The sequence below is a fragment of the Oryzias melastigma genome, linkage group LG5 (genome assembly GCF_002922805.2).
Source record: "Oryzias melastigma strain HK-1 linkage group LG5, ASM292280v2, whole genome shotgun sequence".
Taxonomy (NCBI): domain Eukaryota; kingdom Metazoa; phylum Chordata; class Actinopteri; order Beloniformes; family Adrianichthyidae; genus Oryzias; species Oryzias melastigma.
The window spans coordinates 25,287,580-25,309,644 of NC_050516.1; the positions used below are offsets into that span (position 1 = coordinate 25,287,580).

At 35.4% G+C, this 22,065-nt stretch overlaps 1 protein-coding gene across 1 annotated transcript; it reads left to right on the forward strand.

Annotated features, from left to right (window-relative positions):
- The first annotated feature begins 240 nt into the window (after positions 1-240).
- Positions 241-20,920, forward strand: st7l (suppression of tumorigenicity 7 like). Its single transcript, XM_024270782.2, has 15 exons — positions 241-751; positions 1,094-1,176; positions 2,108-2,267; positions 2,346-2,400; positions 2,493-2,608; positions 2,790-2,868; positions 3,226-3,314; positions 4,860-4,960; positions 5,046-5,160; positions 5,233-5,305; positions 5,380-5,482; positions 17,507-17,657; positions 17,754-17,846; positions 17,913-18,052; positions 19,828-20,920. Exons 1-15 carry the CDS (start codon positions 583-585, stop codon positions 19,921-19,923), a joined length of 1,623 nt encoding a protein of 540 aa, XP_024126550.1. The 5' UTR covers positions 241-582; the 3' UTR covers positions 19,924-20,920.
- The last annotated feature ends 1,145 nt before the right edge of the window (positions 20,921-22,065 follow it).

Consider the following 22,065-nt stretch of genomic DNA (forward strand, 5'->3'; position numbering starts at 1 on the left):
GATGGAAGCACACAGGAAGTGCTTTGTGGTACAATACCACCATCTAGTGGTTGAAAGAAGTAATGCAATCCAAGCATGTGAAGAAAAACGTTTATGAGTTGAAAATTAAACATAGTTGCTTACGTATTAGGTCATTTCAATAAAAAATAAGTTAAATTAGTTTTTTGTTATCAATGTTTCTTTTCATGTTTCTATTTTTAACTTTAGATATTTAAAAAAAATATGTGTGTTACTGTTTAGCTCTTCATAATGACAAGTGACAGACTGATAATTATCATGTTAGTTTTATTTTTATTTAATTTAGGATTTTTTTTTTTACACAACGTAAAGAGTATGCTTTCTAAAAAAAGAAAAAAAAGTAAATGGGGTAAAATGAAAGGCCGAAAATTAATTCTTCAGGTTAACATTAGACAACTGTCAAGCCATTGACCAAACCAAAACGTGTTTAATGGTATAAATATGTATTTATTAGTAAAATAACTAATTAATTACCTTCATTAACACGGCGCCTAGCTTTCTCTCTTTTGTCCCCTGTGGCCTCCTGGTCACGTGACCCCTCTGTTTACAGACATCCGGAGAAACATGGAGGACACCCCCGGCAGTAATCCCCAATCTCTCCGATTTACAGAGAAGTTGAAGTCTTGGCTCTCCTGTTCATGGACTTACTTGTGCCTCATCTGGTTTGGCATGGTGCTGATTATGATATACGTCCTGTGGAGTCCGCTGAAACTGCAGGAGTCCCTTACCTCAGGTAATTTGAAGCAGCTACATGCTAGCAGTAGTTAGCCTTTGGTTACCTAGCCGCCGCGGCCAGCCAGCGGGAGCGGTTAATTTGACAGCAGCCAGTCTGAGTGTTGAAGGTACGAATGAAGATGAATGTATTTCGACGAACTGGTGAAGTGGGGAGTTATTTTTTTCAAGAATTCGACATTTGAACTCTTTGTTCTGACGTGAGCTGGTATTGTCTTTACCCAGAATTCAGTCGTTGATGTCCAGCACCTGCTGCACACACTCAGCCTGCATCTTTGTACTTTTAGGATTCTAACTCTTTTTTTAAGTACAAAAATATAATGATTTATTTTTTGCGTTTCAGCTTCAGTGTTTTTGAATACCCTTACTCCCAAATTCTACGTTGCCCTCACTGGAACCTCCTCCCTCATCTCTGGACTCATCCTTGTGAGTTACACTTCTCTTTGTATACGTTTTAGCACGATTTAGCCATCCTCCCAATGATGAAAATATTTAATACAGGTAGATAAAAATAAATAAATAAATAAAATAATGTATCACGCTTTTACAGGGTGCATTCAAACTGCACTAAAGGAGTCACAAATACACACTATTCATGTGGAACATCTTCAATATTTACTTTTGTTTTGAAGTCCCACTCCGATCATCTATTTTAGAAAGCTTTTTTTTCTGTTTTTTTCACAAAATAAAAGCATTATTTAAAAAAAAAAAAACCTTGTTTTGTAGGACACAGTTTCATTAAAAATGTACCTCTGAGTTGTGAGCGAGACTGTTGATGTGGAGTAAATCTGTCCATACTTCCCATCATCTATTTGTTTACACGCTAGCTTACTGTCCCTCACAACTCCAACACCAAAAATGGTGAGCAATATTGGAGCTATCCATCCGTACAGTTCTGATGCCCACTCAGACAAGGAAAACTACGCCATACATGGATCTAGTTGTCTACAAGTGCATCAGCATGGGGCGGAGCAGGGAGCTTCTGGCTTGCCGTAGTAATTTCTACATCACATCTACAAGCTTTTTCCAATGGCATATTTGCAGCTGTTCCTGTTTTGACTACAGAAATATTTAGAAATGGCGTTTTGATCCTAGTTTTCTTTATGTTTGTCCTCCATAATGATAAAAATGCCTTTGGCCCGGCCAGGATACATTCTTAGAAACAAATACAATATGTTTCAAACTGTTTTTTAAATGTTTGTCCCTGATTTACAACAATTTGAATAACGTAAAATAAAAAAAAATGAATTTTATGCTTAGTTTTTTAAATATATGTCCTCCATCATGAAGAACTAGTTAAAAATGCCAAAAGCACAGTCCTCATCTTGTTTAATTATTTGTTTTTTTTTTCCACCAGATATTTGAGTGGTGGTATTTTCGCAAATATGGGACTTCGTTCATCGAACAAGTCTCCGTGAGCCACCTGCGCCCTCTGCTGGGCGGAGTGGAGAGCAACTCCACTACTGGCCTGTTCTCATCGGTTAACGGAGAGGCAGAGCCAAGACCCAGTGTGTCTGGTAAATACATACAAACGTACCCGCTGTCAAAGCGGTTTCCAGGCTCTCTAACCAACGACTGGTTTCTTCTGTCGGCAGAATGTAAAGTCTGGAGGAATCCCTTGAATCTCTTCAGAGGTGCAGAATACAACAGGTATGTGGAATGTAAACTGTTGGATACAACTGAAATGGAAACCTTAAAAAGATGTATTTATTATTGCTAAGGCATATAAATGTGTGATGCAGGTACACTTGGGTGACTGGGAAGGAACCTTTGACCTACTATGATATGAACCTGTCAGCTCAAGATCATCAGACCTTCTTCACAGGAGATACTCAACAGTTAAGGCCAGAAGATGCAGGTGAGCTTCAGTCTACTTTAAATCAGCCTGAAAATAATACAGATATGGCTTAAATATTGAGCTTTAACATGCATATACAACAGTACAAAAACGTGTTTTTGATTACCATTTGTGGAGCATTTTTTGTCTGACATGTTGGGACTTCAAGGTCACATGAATAATAAGCTTCATCCTCTTACAGTGATGCAGAAGGCCTGGAGGGAGAGAAATCCTCAGGCTAGGATCAGAGCTGCTTACCAGGCCATAAAAATAAACCACGAGTGAGTTCTGCTGCAGCATGCATGTGTCATGTCGCAGACGTCATGTGCGTCCATATGCACAAACCACAACATAAATACACACCCATAGAAGTGACTCAAACTGCATATTTAGCTGCATATTTTGATTTTTTTTATTGAGATTAAGACAATTTATAACTTCAAATGAGTTTCGATTAAAGCTATTATTTACTTTTATTAAATGAATTAGATTTAAGACATGTTTTTGTTAAGTTTTGTTTCTTTGCTACTTTTAAATCTATTGTCTTACATTAAAAATAGTTTGTTTTTGCATACGTCTTGGTGTGTAACACAAATATAAATGCATACAAAATGCTTTTTCCACTTGTTTGTGTGCAGATGTGCTGCTGCTTATGTACTCCTAGCAGAAGAAGAAGCTACAACCATCACAGAAGCTGAGCGCCTTTTTAAAAAAGCCTTAAGTTTTGGTAAGGATGGCTTAGATTAGGAGTGTAACAGATCATAAAACTCCCAGTTCGGTTCATGTCCCGGTTCAGTAAAAAAAAAAAAAAAAAAAAAAGATAAAACACATATATATACTTCAAAGCATAACTATACATTCACACACATATCATATTAAAATATTTGCTCATGGAAACCTATTTATAAAAACAAAGCGTATTTGAATTTTGAACACAAAATAGTAAAAAATGTACAGTAATTTTTTTAGAATATAAGTCTCAAGAGCAAATATGTCTAATCAAGTAGAAGAAAACTATATATAAGTCGCTCTGGAGGATAAGTCGCACTTTTAGGAGAAAAGTTTGCTTCACAACAAATCCGTCAAGCCCAGCGTAGCTAAAAAAAAAAAAAAAAAACTAATTTTTTGATCTTTATAAGAAAAATATCAAAGTTTAAGAGGAAAACAACCAGATTCTCTTCCATGTTTGTTTTGAACGGCACTTCTTCTGCTGCTGTCAGTAGTAAATATTTATACTCAGATGCAGTGCCCTCTAGTGGTTGTTGGAGGAAACAACCGCTAAAAGACAACCTATGTACTGGGAAAATCACAAATATATAAGCCTATTTATGTCTGGAAAAAGATTAAATAAAATCCCAAATAAGTTGCTCCTGAGTATAAGTCACACCCCTGGCTAAACTATGAAAAAATCTGCGACTTATACTCCGGAAAATACAGCAGTTTCTGATTACATTCACATGTTTTGAGAACAAATCTACAAAAACTGGAGAAAAAAATGTTTGAAAATAGTTTAGAAATATCTATCTGGAGTTTCCCCTAAAATGCAAATTTTCTCTTGTGTGCCCCCCCCCCCACCAGTGTCCAAATTAAATCTTTAATAAAACATTTCAATTTAAACTTTCAATATTTTTGGTATTAATTGTAGTATTCAAACTAACTGTGGGAATATTTCAATATTTCAAATAATTATTATTATTATTATTGTAGAACATGGGCTGGTGAGGTGATTTTTTTGATACTTTTTGCTTGCCATACTAAAGTCTTATGACCGCGGCTTTCTTCTGCAGGACATCTGCTGCTCCAGAGGCGTGTACTGATGCTTTTATTTAGCTCTTCAAAATAAATAATCTTAATCTCACGTCATCTGCGCTGACTGTCGTCACTCCATGACGAATTTGAGAAAAGTTTTTGGCGGAAGCTCCTCCCACATGCGGCGGGAGCTTCAGGTTAAAACACTTTTGGATAACCGTCAAGAAGCAACTTTGAGGCTTGTTGCATTCAGTGTGAATGGATAATTGAGCACGTGCGAGAGGGGTTAGTGGTGATCTGCAGTACACGTGTGTGCCAAATTGTGATCCGTTGCACCCCTAGTTTAGATATATATTCAGTGACTTAGAACCAGGAAGTCGTTTGTCCCTAAAAAAGCGATCGTTGTGTTTTAGCTAATGCTAACTCTATGCTATGACCCATAAAGATAGAAAAATACCATAAATGTCCAACAATAATTGAATTTTTTTAATGCCCTTATTATGTGTTCTTTGTTAATCTACAGCTGGAAAAGACATCAACTTACTGGTATACATTAAACGCAGACTGGCAATGTGTGCACGTAAACTGGGACGGATCAAAGAAGCCGTCAAAATGATGAGAGAAGTGAGTCAGACCTTCAGTGGATTTGCAGAAGTGATCAAATAAAAATGAAAATAATCTTTTTTCTTTTTAATGTCTCTTTTTTCAGTTAATGAAAGAGTTCCCATTGTTGGGGATGTTGAATATACATGAAAATCTGTTGGAGGCTCTTCTAGAACTCCAAGCATACGCTGATGTCCAAGCAGTTCTTGCAAAATACGACGGTAAGTCCAAACACTTTTATCTTATTATTTAAAAATTCAAATAATCTTACAGCCATTCTGCTTCCACATTAGACATCAGTTTGCCAAAATCAGCCACAATATGCTACACATCTGCACTGCTGAAAGCACGAGCTGTTTCAGATAAGTACGTTACATTTTTTAAAATTATTATTCGAGTCTTTAAACACTTCTTAAATGGAGCTTTTTTTTTTGTCTCAGGTTCTCTCCTGAAGCGGCGTCCAGGCGGGGCCTGAGCACGGCAGAGATGAACGCCGTGGAGGCCATCCACAGAGCCGTTGAGTTCAATCCACACGTGCCAAAGGTCAGTCTTTAACCTGAGCTGCTCCGCCAAAAGCTGCTGATGCCCGGCCTCGGAAATGCAGAGCCGTTTTCTCCATCTTATAAACAAGGTTACTAGGATTGTTTACTGTAACTTTTCAACCTTTGACACAATCAACGTAATCCCAGTAGATTTTAAAGGAGAAAAGCGGCGAATTAGCAACTGGAATTATGTTGATCGTGTTAACAATTAAAAAATTACAGTAAATCAAAGAACATAAACACTGGAGCTCCGGTGTTAAAGGGTTAAAGGACGATTGTTTAGGATTTACTTAAACTAATGCTCAACAAATACAACCAAAACAATTACTGCTGATTCACCAGGAGATGTCAGCATGACTTCTTTCAAGGAAGTTACCATTTCATTTTTCTAAATCATTATTATTGTGTGAACACTTCAAAGCATTCTCACATTAATGATTCTCCTGCGCCATTATGTACATTTTTTAATGCGTAAAATATGCTCCATAGGAAATGAAATTGCTCAAGTCTTTCAAAAATTGTATACATTTTGAAACGTGAACTTCTGCATATACCTTCAGCTAGACACCATTCAAACTTAAAAATGTTCACAAACTACTAGGTTTTTTAGGGTAATTTGAAGTGTAGCTTTTATTATACCAACATGCTAGCTTTTTTTGACTAATTTAGACATTTTTTATGTTTTTAGGCTAATTTGGAGTTTAGCTAAAATTTTATAATAATGCTAAAGTATTTGCAAAATTAGACATTTTCCCCCCTTTTTTTAGGATAATTTAGATTTGAGGTAATATTTTGGAGTAATGCTAAAACATTACCAAAATTAGAATTTTTTTCCAGTTTTTTAGGCTAATTTGGAATTTAGTTAAAGTTTTAAAGTTAGAATTTTTTTCAGGGTTTTTTTAGGCTAAATTATACTTTAGCTAATATTTTAGGATTATGCTAGCTGTTTTGGCAAAATGAGACATGTTTCCAGTTTTTTACGCTAAATTGGAGTTTAGCTAATATTTTTGAATAATGCTAGCTGTTTTAGGTATTTGAGTCATTTTTCCAGTTTTTAGGCTAATTTGGACGTTAGCTAATTTTTTAGCACAATGCTAGCTGTTGTGGCTAAATTCATAATTGTTTCCAATTTTTTTTTAGTTTAATATAGAGTTTAGCTAATATTTTGGCATTATGATAGCTGTTTTGGCAAAATTAATAATTTTTCCATTTTTTGGTATAATTTAGAGCTTAGCTAGTATTTAGTACTATGCTAGCTGTTTTGGCAAAATTAATATTTTTTTTCCATTTTTTAGTATAATTTTGAGTTTTGCTAATATTTTAGCATTATGCTAGCTGTTTTGGCAAAATTAATAATTTGTTCATTTTTTTAGTTTAATATAGAGTTTAGCTAATATTTTAGCACAATGCTAGCTGTTTTGGCAAAATTAGACATTTTTCCATTTTTTTTAAGGCTAATTTGGAGTTTAGTTCATATTTTAGCATTATACTAGCTGTTTTAGCTATTTTAGACATTTTTCTAGTTTTTTCAACTAATCTAGAGTTTAGCTAATATTTTAGCATTATGCTAGCTGTTTTAGCTAATTTCAGACATTTTCCCAGTTTTTCAATTAATTTAGCTACTATTTTAGCATTATGCTAGCAGTTTTGGCTAATTTCAGACATTACAGTTTTTTAGGCTAATTTGGAGTTTAGTTCATATTTTAGCATTATGCTAGCTGTTTTGGCAAAATTGGGGATTTTTCCTTTTATTTGGCTAATTTGGCATTCAGCTAGTATTTTAGAAAGCTTTTGGCTTCAGCATTTTCAACGATCAGCTTCACCATTTTTAGCTAGCCATTAGTTTCAGCCTTTTCAGCCATCAGCTTTAGCATCTTCAGCAGCCACATTCAGCTTACAGCATTCATACTAGGGTTATCATAGGTAATGCCATATATCTAGTTATTGTTAGCAGTAAATCGACTTCTTTGCAAATGATTTTGAACCTCAAAATAGATTCAGAATTTCAGACATTTTGACTTAAGTTAGCCAAAATAGTTTCTATTTCATATGATAACATCATATCTCAGCTTCAGAGCTGCAGCTGCACGTCCAGCTGAGCCAGGAAAAACACCTGGATCTCCTGACGGCATTTCCAGCAGCAGTTCCCACAGGATTCGATGACACACGCAGATTAATTAACAACTTGTTGCAGCAGGGTTTTGTCTGAGTTTAGTGTTTGCAGTGAGGTGTCGTTACGCTTCACCGACACGTTTTTTTTTTTCCAAAGAGCGAAGAAAGATAATCAGCGTGTTTGTCATGTGTGGATGTGAGGGATGACTGCCAGCACTTTGGTCCAGGCTTTGATTTTCAAGCGCAGACCCTCATCCTCAGTTGTCTGTCCAGCTGCTCTCCCGGTCGCGCCCCGAAGGCAGCCGCCCTCCCTCCTCTCATCACGTACCCTCATCCCTGTTCTCATCCTCTCATGTTACCTTATCCCTTCTCATCCCATTTAAGCCCGACGGTCTAAACACAGCCAACACTGCCAACTTTGTCGAAATGACTTCTTTGACTTTATGAAATGTTAACACATCTTTTATGGAAGATTATGTGTGAGGTCATGTTTCAAACAGATACCTGGGAGTCTGTTACACAAGCAAAGCATCAGCAGTGTTTCAGAGGGAAAGGTAGCTGTTCGATTATGTCAGTCATTTCTACACAGAAAGGGGTTTTATATTTTTATATAGGAAACATATAAGTAAAGCGCATTGAAAATAGTTCAAAAGATGATCGGCAAAAGCAAACATTTATGCCTAGATTATTTATTTAAACCGGGTACATTCCATGTGTCGGGGACATTTTAAAAACTTTCATCTGTAGGAAAGTAATTACTTCCTATTTTGTACAGTTGAAAGAAAAAATCATTGATGTGGAATTATTATCCACTCTTTATTTGTTTTTATCATTCTTGAGTAGTAAATGAAAATCTGCTTTGTTTTAGCCTCACTTTATAATGGAACTTTTGATCCTAAATTCTCATGTAGTCGTATAATACAAATTTGAAACAAAACATGTCTATAATTAGTTTTAGTCTTTAGCTAGTTTTCATATTTCGTTGAATAAAATATAATTTATTGAAGTGTAGAACAACCGACCCTGCTTTTTTTTTTTTTTTGCTTGTTTTCATGTGATAAGAATAACTGATATATCGCTTTCACAAGAAAACACGTTTTTTTTAAAGACCAAGTCCAGAGTGACATACAGTCCTCCAATGCATCATTCTGTAACCATGTCAACAGCTTGATCCCTTCATCTGATCGCTAATGAAAATCAACCGCAGGATCACTGAACTGCAGATGCCTGCAGAGCTGCAGCTGCGCCATCCTCCTCAAAAAAATGCTGACTGATGTAGACATAATCACCATAATCTTGTACTTATTCTCAGACAAACTTCTTTGATTGTAGAAAAATGAGCAAATTATTGTAGTGGACCGTGTTGGTCTGGGCGGCTTTTTGGTTTCCGCTGATGTTCAGAGACGTTTGTGGGCCCTAGATTCTGTCTTTCTGTCTGTTGTCGGGGGTTTGGGTTTATTCAGTTATTAGCTAGACAAAAGGAATAAAGGGCGGAGGATGGTGCATGAGACAGAATTAAAGCTTTTGAGGAGCATACCTCCACTAATAGATCAAAAATGGACCAAAAGAACAGTTTCTTCTGCTGCTGTTGAGGTTTTTGGACAAGCTGTACGGTGTTGGTTACGGCAAAATAAAGAGACTTAAAGCTGATTACATCTCAGAGCGGGAAAGCAGGAGAGGGTTGCTACAGTATAGCATTCGTTATCTCGTTGTCATGACAAAACGAACATTGTTTTTTGGTGATAACAAGATAGTAGATGTTATTATCATGAGAAAACGAGCAAAAAGAAAATGCAGAGTAGACTGTTTTTAGCTTCTGTAGTCATTTAAATTTTTTAATTGTATTTTATGTTTTATAAGAGTGGACACAAATACTGTTTAATTACATTTCTGTAAAATTATTGATATCTTTTGCATTCAGTGTCTTTGTTTCCCTAAAGACAATTCAATAGTAATAATATGTAGAGATTGAAAAACAATTTTAAACCTGATCATGTCTGAAAGCTTGTTATGGAATCTTTTCCTGATTTTAAGGTTTCTTTAAGTACTTGTGGTTTGTGTATGTGTGCTGGGTTTTTAATGTCTTTTCATTTATTTCGCATTATGATTGCTATTTTAACTTCTATTTTTTTGTCCTACCACTGTTTATTTTATGGGGGAAAGCACTTTTACTTGCTTTGTTGCAGGAAATTTGATACCAGAATGAATGAAAAGCTAACAGTATCTATAAAATCCATTCTGAACACACAATCTACAGTGAGCGACTGTAAATTTGCATCTGGACATAACAGCTGTTTCAGTTTCCACTGTTCAACTCAATCATTTTCCTTCCTTTGCCACATCTTCATCTTTCCTCTGCTGACTTCTACAGATTTTTTTTCGCCTTGCTACCTTCCGTTTCTATCCACTTTTGTTTGTTAACATTGGTTCAAATTTACAAAAGAGAATGATCAGATTTAAAATGGCTGACTGAGCGGTCTCCTCTAAATCTGCATTTTCAGCTTCCTTGGTTGATGGATTTTTATGATGACGCCGGTTGGGTGACTGACTTTCTTGTATTTAGCTGATTAAATTCCACTTTTTTCTCTCCATTTTGTTGTTTTACATTGCCTTGTGGGATTCCCTTAAAATTCACTTTGTTTTATCACTAAAAATGCATATTTGTTTAGTTAAATGAGCCAGCAGTGTTCTGGCTTGTTAAGAATAAAGATGTGTGAGGTGGTTTTCAGATGAAGATCATAATCACAGGAACTGCTCCACAGATAGCGTTTGCAAACAGTCAGACAAAGGCTTTTTGGTGTAGTTATGCATGAAGTAAATGAAATTAGCAGATCTTTTATTTCTCTCCGTTCTTTCACTTGTTTTCTGTGTGCAACAGTCTGAGCGAGCACAAGGCTGATGTCATTGTTATCTCTGTTCCACACTAAAGAGCAGAGTGCCAAAGATGAGTATCAGAAGGAAGCTTATGAGTTATGCTCCGAGCTTATGACTGCTCAGGGATAAAAGGAGAACGCATGAAACTCAATCCCTTCATCAAAGAGGCGGCGGGGAGTGGGGCGGCTCACTTCAGAACAGAGGGGTGGGGGTGTGGGGGGGTTGGTGTGTCTGAAGTGTCACCAGGTTTAATAACATGGCATGTGAGGAGGGACAGCTGAGCAGTCGGCCTCTCTAAATGGTTAATCTTAAAATCATAGAAGACCTACTTGTGCACCATGCGCTGTCTACTCATTATCAGCATCAGATTAACAGGGAAGGACAACAGTCTTCTAATGTGGGTCATACCAAAAACAACAGTTTGGTAAAATGATAAAAGTTCAGGTGTAAGAATGGACAAATAGCTTTTGGATGAGGCTTCACAACAAAGAAAAACTAGTTTTCTCAGTGACCCTTGAGATGAAAAAGCTTAACACAGCATGGTTTAATGCTTGAGTAAATAGAAGAACACACAAGACGAGTATCATGGCTACAGAAAAGAAGACAAACTTGACATGAATGAAGAAAAATGACGCCTTTTACACAATACAGATTTTATTGGCCAAACATTTCAAAAATGCTGTAAAAAGAATAATCCTCTGGAAACAATGATATGTAAGTTTGCTAAATGTCTAACAGAAGCAGGAGATAAGACTCCTTGACAAATGAAGTTACTCGAAGTCTAAAAAGGAATAGTGTGTGTGATAGGGATGTAAAAGATATTAGATACAAATCGAGAAATCGATCGGGCAGTAACTGCAATATCGGGTAGGATGTAGGAAATAGATAGGTATCGAAAATTAATCAATCATCTGATGAATCAGACTGTATTGTATCGGCAAAAAGTGAGTTAAATCCTTTATGTATTGATTTGTGGATCATGTATTGAGATGCGTATCGAATAGTGGGAGAGGGAAAGATACACACCTCTGGTGTGTATGCATAGATTGATATTTGTAGTATGTTGTTTTTAAGGTGTATAAAAAGACATGTTTAAAAAATCATCAAAAATATCAACGTTTTTTATCAGTCATCTGCAAAAAACTTCTATATGATATATAGAATCAATACCTAGATTTAAATACTTCAAGCCCTTAATTTTCTGCTATTTTAAAGATTATGTCATCTGCTTGTGAGTGAATATGGGTTCCACTAGCAACTCTATTCACATAGATGTTAAAGAACCCCAATATGGATCCCTGGGGCACTCCAGGCTCATGTTTTTTTTTTTTTTTTTTTTTTTAAATCGTCAGTGGCTCAGATTATGTAATTCAAAACGTCTGCAAAGGCAGAAATGCCACTGTGTCCATCTCTGAATCTTTTTATTTATTTATTTTTATTTTTCAACTTGTCCTGTCCAACTGCTGAGCAAACAGATAAGCGCCGAGAGCCTCTTGTGTCAGACAGATTTTACCTTCACAGCAGGGAGTTATTGATCTTCTGACACGCAAATTATATATTTGTATTAACCCCTATTGTATTTTAACCTAAACCTTATTTATATTGATTATGTTTGTATCTTTTTCTTTCTTCCAATTTTTTTTTCCATCTCTGAATCTTATCTGCACATGGTGGAGGATGTGATATACAAGCTGCTCATTGATGAGTTTTCCAAGTATTTTGGAGGGATGATAATAAGGTATATGGGTCTGTAGCAATCTCAGTTCAAATGGTCTCCTCCTTTAAAGAGCGGGATGGACATTTGTTCAGGGGACGCTCCATTTTATAGGGAGTGGTTGAACAGGCAGGAAATGGGGAAAGCAACGACATGAGCTGCAGTTTTCAAAGACTGGATCTTGTGCATCAGAATCATCAAATTTACAAGTTTGCAGATTTGAGGATGTTTATCCAAGATACCACTGATCAGGGATTTAAAATGAGACCAATCCTCTCTACATCTGGAATTACCTTGACTGTATCCCACTAGATTATAAATAGATCATGCAAAAAAGTTCCTTAAAGTGTTTTCGAAAACAATCAGAAGAGGGCCTCTTAAGATTGCAAACACAGGCTATAACAGTAATCGCTGAGGCTTTGACTGAACACTCCTGATGTATACCTGTCTGGCCTGTTGGTGAGAAAAACATCAATTACTGTACCAGAATCCATGACCTAGGTGTTATTTCCAGTCAAAGCCTGCACAATCTAGAGCTGCTCCATATTATGGAGTTGCAACTGAACTTTAGGAAGGACAGACAAACATGGCCCCAACAGAATGAACTCCGAGGAGGTATGAGGAGCATCAGTTCACTCGCAGCAGACAGGGCTCAGGCAGGAGCAGAGGGCAGCCTATAATTACCAGCAACAGCCAGTAAGGAGTTCCTAGACAAATATATTTTTAGAACAATAAGCTCAAACTGTTTGGCAATGGATTTTGAGGTGGTGACTGAAGACCTCTTACAATAGACAGTACCCCCCCACCATTTCCACCTTTGAAATTTCTATTCTGAAGGAAAATATTCTAACCAGGGACTGAGACAGCAGAGTAAGAAGCAGGGATGGCGATGGATGTGGGGTGATGTAGACCACTTTTCTCTGCAGATCAGCTAATTCACGTTGATAGTGTAAGGAGTCACGGTAGTCAAGAGTTTTCATTGACAGAAACACCTCAGGTGTTAAAGGTACAAAGCTTAAAGTACAAAGTCGCTGGTTATAAGGGTTTTAGCGACAAAAAAATATTTTTTGACTGAAATGTGCGCCATGCAGGGGTGGGGGAGGGTTGATGTTCTGGTTCTGGACTTCCTTCAGTCTAATGATTTTCCGCCTTCAACTTGTCTGCCACCCAACGAAAAAGTGGCAAACCTTTACGGGGCACTCAATAGAAAAGTCGTAGATGACTCAGTGACCTGCAGGTCTGGACAACCGAAACACTCCCCAAGCTTACGATACCCATCAACATGCCTAGGAGACGAAGAGCAGCAAAAAGCATAAAAAAATCATCACATTGCGAGCTGCTGAGTGATTTAGTAAGGCGGTGCTGGTGATCCAGAACTGATACATGAAAGAATGAAGTATGCTTATGTGGTTTACCTAATCATCTGGAGTTATAGTCACAGGAGGATTTCCCCTAAAAACAGGAGCACTGACTGCTGAGACGTCACACTTGACTTCAAGCAAAACTCATTCTATACATCTCCACTCTTCTTCCAGACTTTTTGAATGTAAAGCAAACATTACTGGCATCAATAAAGAGAACTTTGGACTATTTTCTTAACTTTTGGCATTAATTTTGGTTCTTGAGTGGTTTACCCAATATGACTTTTGTTGGCTCTTGATACATTGACTCCTCCTTTAGTCCAGTCCTTGTGATCCTCCCCCAAAATACCTAAATGGATTTCATTTGACAGCTGCTGTTATTCCTGTTTCTGATGCACCTTTATCTACCACGCCGTTTCCTTCCACTCATTATATACTGCTGGGATACAGCTCTCTGTGAACAACCAGCTTGTAGAAATGACTTTTTGTGGCTTCCCCTTGTGAAGGCTTTCAATGACTACCTTCAAAATGTCAGGTCAATGATTGCTTAGCCAGCTGACCCAGACTGAGAAACCATTTAAAGGCTCAAGAAAGCTTTGCTTAGCCTATTATTACATTAGAACGGGACTCCATGAGTTTCTTTAATTGAATTATTTCACAATATTCCTATTTACCAAACAACCAAATTATTGTTTTTTACATCTGGAATTGTCAAAATTATAAGAAATAATCCATGTTTTAATTTATATGTAATAATTTTCTATCACTTAAAGAATTAAAATTGCCAAAGAAAATTATGAAGAAAAAAATCAAATACTAGTTTCAGTTGTACTTTTTGGAGAAATGTATTTAACAAAAACGGACATTTCATCTTGAAAGGCAAATCATATTATCTAAATAGATAATAATAAAATAACCTAATGCATCCTTCACTACAGTCACAGTATTAACCATCATAAAACATAGAAAGATTTCTATAATTATTCGGGTAACCGTAACATCAAGAACATGTTAACAAGTCAACTTAACTCTTTATATCACTTTATATCACTTTATATCACTTTATATCACTTTATATCACTTAATCCATTGAATGCTTCATTTTTTTGTCAATTGCATATAAGTGGTAACTGAGTTAAAGTCGCACGCTGGGCCAAACTATGTAAAAAAATAACAACTTATACTCTTAAAAATACTGTAGTTTACCTTTTTGACAAAATTGTGAACTTGGACCTACCTATAGACACCAACAATGAAAGGTTTTTATGTCAGACTAAATAAAGGAAGTTGAAAGAACTCAGAGGGTGATCTTTAGAAAGACAGGTGAGTTGATTTGAGAGTTTGCTCAAAAAAGGTAGGTTCTGATGTGGATGAAGGCGGAGGGAAACGGGTGAAGTAGCACGAGCAGGCTGCCTCACAGAGCCCGTGACCATGGAAGGAATTAGACTGGATTAACTGTGGGGTAACCTTCCCAAAGTGTCAGGCTGAGATCCAGATCGCTGTGAAGCTTGGCTGCCTGGGAATCCAACCCAGAGGGGGCCCCAGCCCTGAACTTGGGTTTTGTTTAATAGTTCTCCACTAGGCTGGACTCCACGGAGATGAACTGAGCAGAGTGGCAGCTCTGTCCAAGTCAGTGTGTAACTAGTTATCTTTGATGGCATTGAGAATGGTTAATGCACCAAAACAGCACTTTATTTTGAGAATATTTTCAGTTAATTCCACTCAGATCTAAAGGAAGTGAACATTTAAGCTTCTAATGGGAAAACCTGTGAAGAGTAGAGGGGAGAGGAGTGGACTTTACTTCACTAAAATAACATTCTCACACAGATCTTTTCCTTTCCTCATTAAACTCTTGTGAAATAAGACTCTCAAAAAATGCTTCACAAGACAAAATATATCATTTGAGTCTGGAGAAAGTTAGCCAAGGTAGTTACACAACAGGAACAAGGAAACAACAAACAAGGGTGAATGATGATGATATGAAAACAACAACTTCATGTTGTTTCTTTGGTTTTGTTTGCATGATTAAATTGATACAGAAACAAGAAATCTTCCACGCCAGGCTTAATAAAGACAACAAATGCTCACTTATTTGAGTTTTTCTAAATTGTTTTTAGGGTATAATATTCATAGATCAGTGATATTTGTAGCCCTATGAGCTCACAGGTACGGTGGCCTTGAAGTTCAAATCACACCAACAAATCACTCCACACTGAAATTAATTAAAGATCACAAATGCTATTAAAAAAGTAAAACAGATAATAAAAAAAACATGTTATAGAAATCGAGGCAAAATCCAAAACACAATTAAAAAAAAAAGGAAACGCTCAGAATTAAATGTGAGGTAATAAAACACAATAAACTGGATAAGGTAGATACGATATGGAACATCGCTGGTTGATGATCATCCATCATTTCAACCGTTTGGCGTGAAGCGATACTGGATATCCTCCTTTCTAATCATAAAACTTTTATTAGTATACAGACATTAAAGACACATTTGAAAAAAAACTCAAACATCTTCACCCCGTCAGTGATGTCCCACACTACCTACCTTTTCTGGTTTCTTATTGTGTTTCTAGAAATAATTTTGATTTTTCAAACATTTCATCTATATTTCATTTCTTTCTTTTTTTAAGTTTTGTTTTGACTTCTAAAATTTAATATAGTTTTTTTCACTTTTTTGTGATCCTTAAAGGGTAACCAAACCCTAGATCAACTTTTTTTTTGTCTGTTAACTTCTCTAAATAAGGTTTTAAAAGTGCCAAATTTTTGACAAATTAAAATAAACACATTTAATTCTGAAAATAATGTTCAAAAGCCATCTGTGTGCTGCGACCGACAGGTTGAATCGAGGTTTTACATTTGAATTTCGTGATTGGTCAAACCATTTAAGTCCCATGTCATTTCAGTCGGCCTCCAACTTCCCTGTTTGGTGACCCTTTAATGTGTTTTTGCATTGTAGGGCTGCGATGATTAGTCGACTAATTGGCGACTAATCAACTATTAAAATAGTCGACGACTAATTTAATAGTCGATTAGTCGTACTTTTTATTATATGGAGTCGGTGTGTAGCAAAGTTGAAAGTTAATATGGCATTATGCTAGCTTTTTTGCTAATTTGTAACTTTTTTTGTTTGTTTTTAAGGCTAATTTGGAGGTTAGCTAATATTCAGCTACATGCTAGATATTTGTATTTTGGTTTATTTATGATTTTTTTCTGTTTTTTAGGCTAATTTTGAGTTCAGCTAATATTTCATCTACATGCTAGCTATTTTGGCTATTGTTGTGTTTTTTCAGTTTTTTAGGCTAATTGGGAGTTTAGCCAATATTTCAGGAGCATAATAGATGTTTTGGCTAATTTGGGTTTTTTCTGGGTTTTTTGGGGGGGGGGCTAATTTGGAGTTTAACTAATATTTCAGCTGCATGATATCTTTTTTGGTCTATTAGAATTTTTTTTTGGTTTTTTAGGGTAATTTGAAGTTGGAATATTTCACCTGCATGCTAAGTATTTTGGACGATTTAGAATTTCTTTTTTTTAGATTTATGTTTTTTTTCAGATTTTTAGTCTAATATGGAGTTTGGCTAATATCTCAGCTACATGTTAGCTATTTTGGCTAATTTAGGATTTTTTGTTTGTTTGTTTTTTAGGCTATTTTGGAGTTTAACTAATATTTCAGCTGCATGCTAGCTATTTTTAGCTAACTTAGTATCTTTTTTTGTGTGTTTTTTCTCTAATTTGTAGTTTAGCTAATATTGTTAAGATGTGTGCTTTACATCCAGTTTATGCATGACCTGATTAATTGACTAATCTGAAAAAATAATCGGTGATTAGTCGACTATTAAAATAATCGTTTGTGGCAGCACTATTGCATTGCCTGATTTGTTGGTGTGATTTGCACAATAGAAACAACAACTAGCCGACACTAATCATTGAATGTCTTTCTACCTCTTCCTGTTTGCAGTACTTATTAGAGATGAAGAGCTTGATTCTGCCTCCAGAGCACATCTTGAAGAGGGGTGACAGTGAAGCAGTAGCATACGCCTTCTTCCACCTGCAGCACTGGAAGAGAGCAGAAGGAGCCTTAAACCTTTTACACTGCACCTGGGAGGGCAGTATGTACCGTTTGTTTGGTCTTTTTTAGAACAATATCAACCTTCACAATATTTAAGACACTTTATTGGATTCTATGTGTTTTTTTGTTTTCGCAGCCTTCCGTATAATTCCATACCCGCTGGAGAAGGGTCACCTGTTTTATCCGTACCCCGGATGCACAGAAACAGCAGATAGGGAGCTACTGCCCTGTACGTTCAGCAGCTTAAGTTCATGGGTTGTGTCGGCAATGCTAACGTCTGGGCTTCCTTCTGCAGCGTTCCACGAGGTGTCTGTATACCCAAAGAAAGAGCTCCCGTTCTTCATCCTCTTCACTGCTGGCCTTTGCTCCTTCACTGCCATGCTGGCCATGCTCACACACCAGTTCCCCGAGCTCATGGGTATCTTTGCCAAAGCTGTAAGTAGCTGTAACATCCGTACATCTTTAATAATATGGGCTATTATTTAACATTTTCATTCAAATTAGGCTTAAATGTTTTCAGCTTTTTCTTCCTTTTTATCTTTATTGTTGTCAATAGCACTGATACATGTTGGTAGTTAAAGATCTTTAAAGTCTGCTTCATCTTAAAATGTCAGAGATGAGATACTGTATGCTGCTTTACGGGCATCTCCTTTACATGGACTCGAGGACCTTTATCCAGAAGAACATCTAGTCCTCTTCCTATTGTTGGGGAGAAGATTGGGTACAGATTGCACTTTTACTGTAAACCAGCTGTGTGTTTCCATCAGATAGGAGGCATTAAAGTGCTGAGGGAGGAACACGGAGGTTCTCGCTGCCTTCTTGAGGAAATTAGATTTCAGTGAATCTGCTGCTCTGTTAGGAAAAAACCTTGTTGTGTGTAGTGGTGATCTGCTGTTCTTCAATCTACGGTTAATCATCCTGATAACTGTTTTTTTTTTAATATAAAGGTATATAAAGAGTATCTCACATGTTTTCGTCAAAACTATCAATCCAGACCTTAAAAATCCATTAAATGTCTGACGTGTGGACGCATTATTAACTACAATCTGTTAGATACGCTTGAGGACATGTCTTCAGTGGGAATAAGACGTGACAGTTGATATTGGCTCAAATCAGGATCAGCGTCAGGTGACTAAAAAAAATACATTATAGATTTAAAAATAGACATTGTAAATTTCAGAAGAAAATTTCAAAACTATTTAAAATCAAAAGTACACATTGTAAAGGTTAAATATAAAAACATGGGGGTAAAAGTAAATTTGAAAATATATATGTTAGTAAAAAGTGTTTCATTAAAAAAAAAATTAAAAATGTGCATTTGAAAGTAAGTTTTTATTTTCAAAATGTCTTTAAGTTGTCAATATTTTTCAAGTTTAAAATATTTCTTTTTTTATTTACCGTTTTATTTCTAATTGTCAATCTTTTTTCATTTTTAAAATATGTATTTTTAATGTATTATTTTTCCAAATTGTCAGTATTTTTTTTTTCTTTTTTTTTACAAATTTATTTGTAATTAATTACCTAATTTTAAGTTTAAAATATATGTTTTTATTTTACTTTTCCCCAATATTCCAACATTTTTTCAAGTTTACAATATTGATTTTTTTTTTATATACAATTTTATTTCTGATTTTCAGTCTTTTAATTTTACAGTATGTATTTTTTATTTACCTTATCTGTTTAAAATGTTTATTTTTTATTTACTGTTTTCCCCAACTTGTCCTTTTTCTTTTAGTTTAATTTTGTTTTTTACAATTTTATTTCTAATCATTAATCTCTATTTGTTTTTTTATTTGGAATTTTCCAATATTTTTCTTAGGTTGTATTTTCTATTTACGTTGAAAAAAATTTTTTTTTTCAATATTTCGTTTTTGTTAAAAATATGTTAATTTTTTCCCAATTTCTTGTTTAAATTTTCAATGTTTCTTTCAAGTTTCCAACGTGTACTCTCAAGTCTCAATTTTTTTTTTTACATTTCAGAATTCTTTTTTTAAATATATTTACAATGTTTATTTTCTTATTTATGATCTGGTTTTGAAGTCACTTGAACTGATCCTGATTTGACCACAGATTGTTCACTAACACTCATCTAAAGGTTTTTTTTTTTGTATTTTAGTTTATTATAAAAATTAGTCATCGAGATCGAATGTGAAGCATTTTTATCTTTTTTTCTTACTTTTATCTGTACTGATTTGTTCCTTTGCTTTCAGTTCTTCAGCACACTCTTTGCACCTCTGGGGTTCTTTGCAGACAAGATGGAAAGCTTCATGCCGTCCAGTTTTTGGCACCAGCTGACTCGGATCTGACTCCATCTGTGTTCCTCCCACACACACAAACACACACTCACGGTGACATGTACACACTAATACAACTGAAAATTGTTGGGAAACGAGTCGTTGCTCTCCTGTCTTCAGCATGGTTGTCCTCTTCCTGCAAAATGTCGCCGATTATTTTAGCCGATGTTTGATCAACGCACTGATAGCACTCTGCAGCCAAAACATTTGCAATTTTTAACCTGACTTTCACTCACACAAAGGAAAATGAGTCACATTAGGGTAGAAAAATGGCCACTTTACACAATCTGATACATCCATGTTTAGACGGTCTGAGAATTCGTTAAACACCTGATTTACAGCCAAAAAGTAGCTTCAATAGAAAAATATTAATTTCAGCGTTCATGACCAAACCACTGGCACCCTTTTTAACACATGGACTGATATTACCCTGACAGGCACTTATCTATTTTAGAGCAAGAAAAACAATGAATTTAAGCAGCTTTATTTAATTCCTCAATCAGAAATAAAAGGAATTAATTCTTTTAAATATGTAACCAGTGAAAGCACTTGATGGATTTACCACCCTGATGATTGTACAATCATATTTAAAGCACTTGTGGTCATAAAGCAGTATATACATGAACAAATTCACTTGTGTTTTCATTCACATTTAAGTTTATTTAGTATTTATTTTATTTCTATGCACTGCAGGAGACTCTTCCGACACCTCATCACTTAAGGTTACAAAGACATCAGGTTTCTAAAGCATGCAAAGACAAGAGTTATTATGAGGTCAGTGATTCAGGTTGACTAAGGATAGTGAAAAATGTCCACTAAACTGTTCCAAAAAAAACCTAAAAATGTTCCCCTAAACACAAACCATTTTACCGTGTTTATAGTTCAGGCTAAATAACATTTTGCTTTTGAACTGAAAGAGTCATGCTGAGGACAGGAGAGGTTTGAACAAAAGAAACTGCCAATTGACGGGTTGGACGTCAAAGCTTACAATAAAAAAACTTCCTTTTAATCCTGAGTCCTCGTGTTCTTTGTTTCCTCTAGTTTCCAAAGATAAAATTGAGTTAAGGTAATGATATACTTATTTAAGCTTTACTAAAAAATATTTGTGTTTCAGATGTAGCACTTTACTATTTACAGTATTTTTATGCTTAGACTATTTAATTGCAGATTCATTTGTGGGATTCTCCTGCTCCTTTCGGTACATTTTTCGACATGTAAAAACACTTTCCGTGATTTCAGCCATCTCTGTATCAAAACGTTCAGCTCGTTCAGGAGAAATTCTTCACATTTCAAACTTTTAAGTAGATTGGCAACAAGCCTTTAAATATAATCATGGGCTATGTTTTCATCCTTCGTAGTAATTAAAAAAAAAAATTGGCATTGAGCTGTTCTATTAGCATTATGCTAGCTCATTTGGGTAACTTGGTATCTACTGAGGTTTTTCTTTTGCTAATTTTGAGTTTACCTAATATTTTAGCAACATGCTAACATTTTTGGCTAATTAAGTTTAATGAGAATTGTTGGACTATTTTGAAGTTTAGCAATGCGCTACCTTACTTGGTTAATTTGTTATCTACTGAGGTTTTTAGGCCAATTTAGAGTTTAGCTTCTATTTTAGCAACTTTTTGACTAATTTTGTTTAATGAGGATTTTTAGGCTATTTTGATATTTTAGTAGTACTTGAGCATCGTGCTAGATTTTAAGGTTAATTTGGCATCTATTGAAGTTTTTGGGGATAATTTGGAGTTTAGCTCATGTTTAAGCAACACACTAAATATTTTTGCGAAACTGTCATGTATTAGGGATTTTCAATCAATTTTACTACAAATCTTTACGAAATTTAGGTCAACTTCAGCGCTCTTTCATAGTTCTTTAACAAAATTTTCAGTCTATTAGTTAATTTAACATTTTGCAAATAGCTTTTGCATTTTCAGCAAAAAACTTCAGCCTCTTTAGTGAGAGCATCATCACAGGTAATGCAACTTTTATAGTTTGAATTTGAATTTGTTTTTTTCCTGTAACTTAAAATAGTTAAATATGCAGTTCTCTAAATATAAATGTGTCACATCAAAAAACAAAGCTGAAAAACTAAATTGATCTTGATTTGATTAAACTTTTTTCACATTTCCATCCAAAATTTAATTTTATTTATGT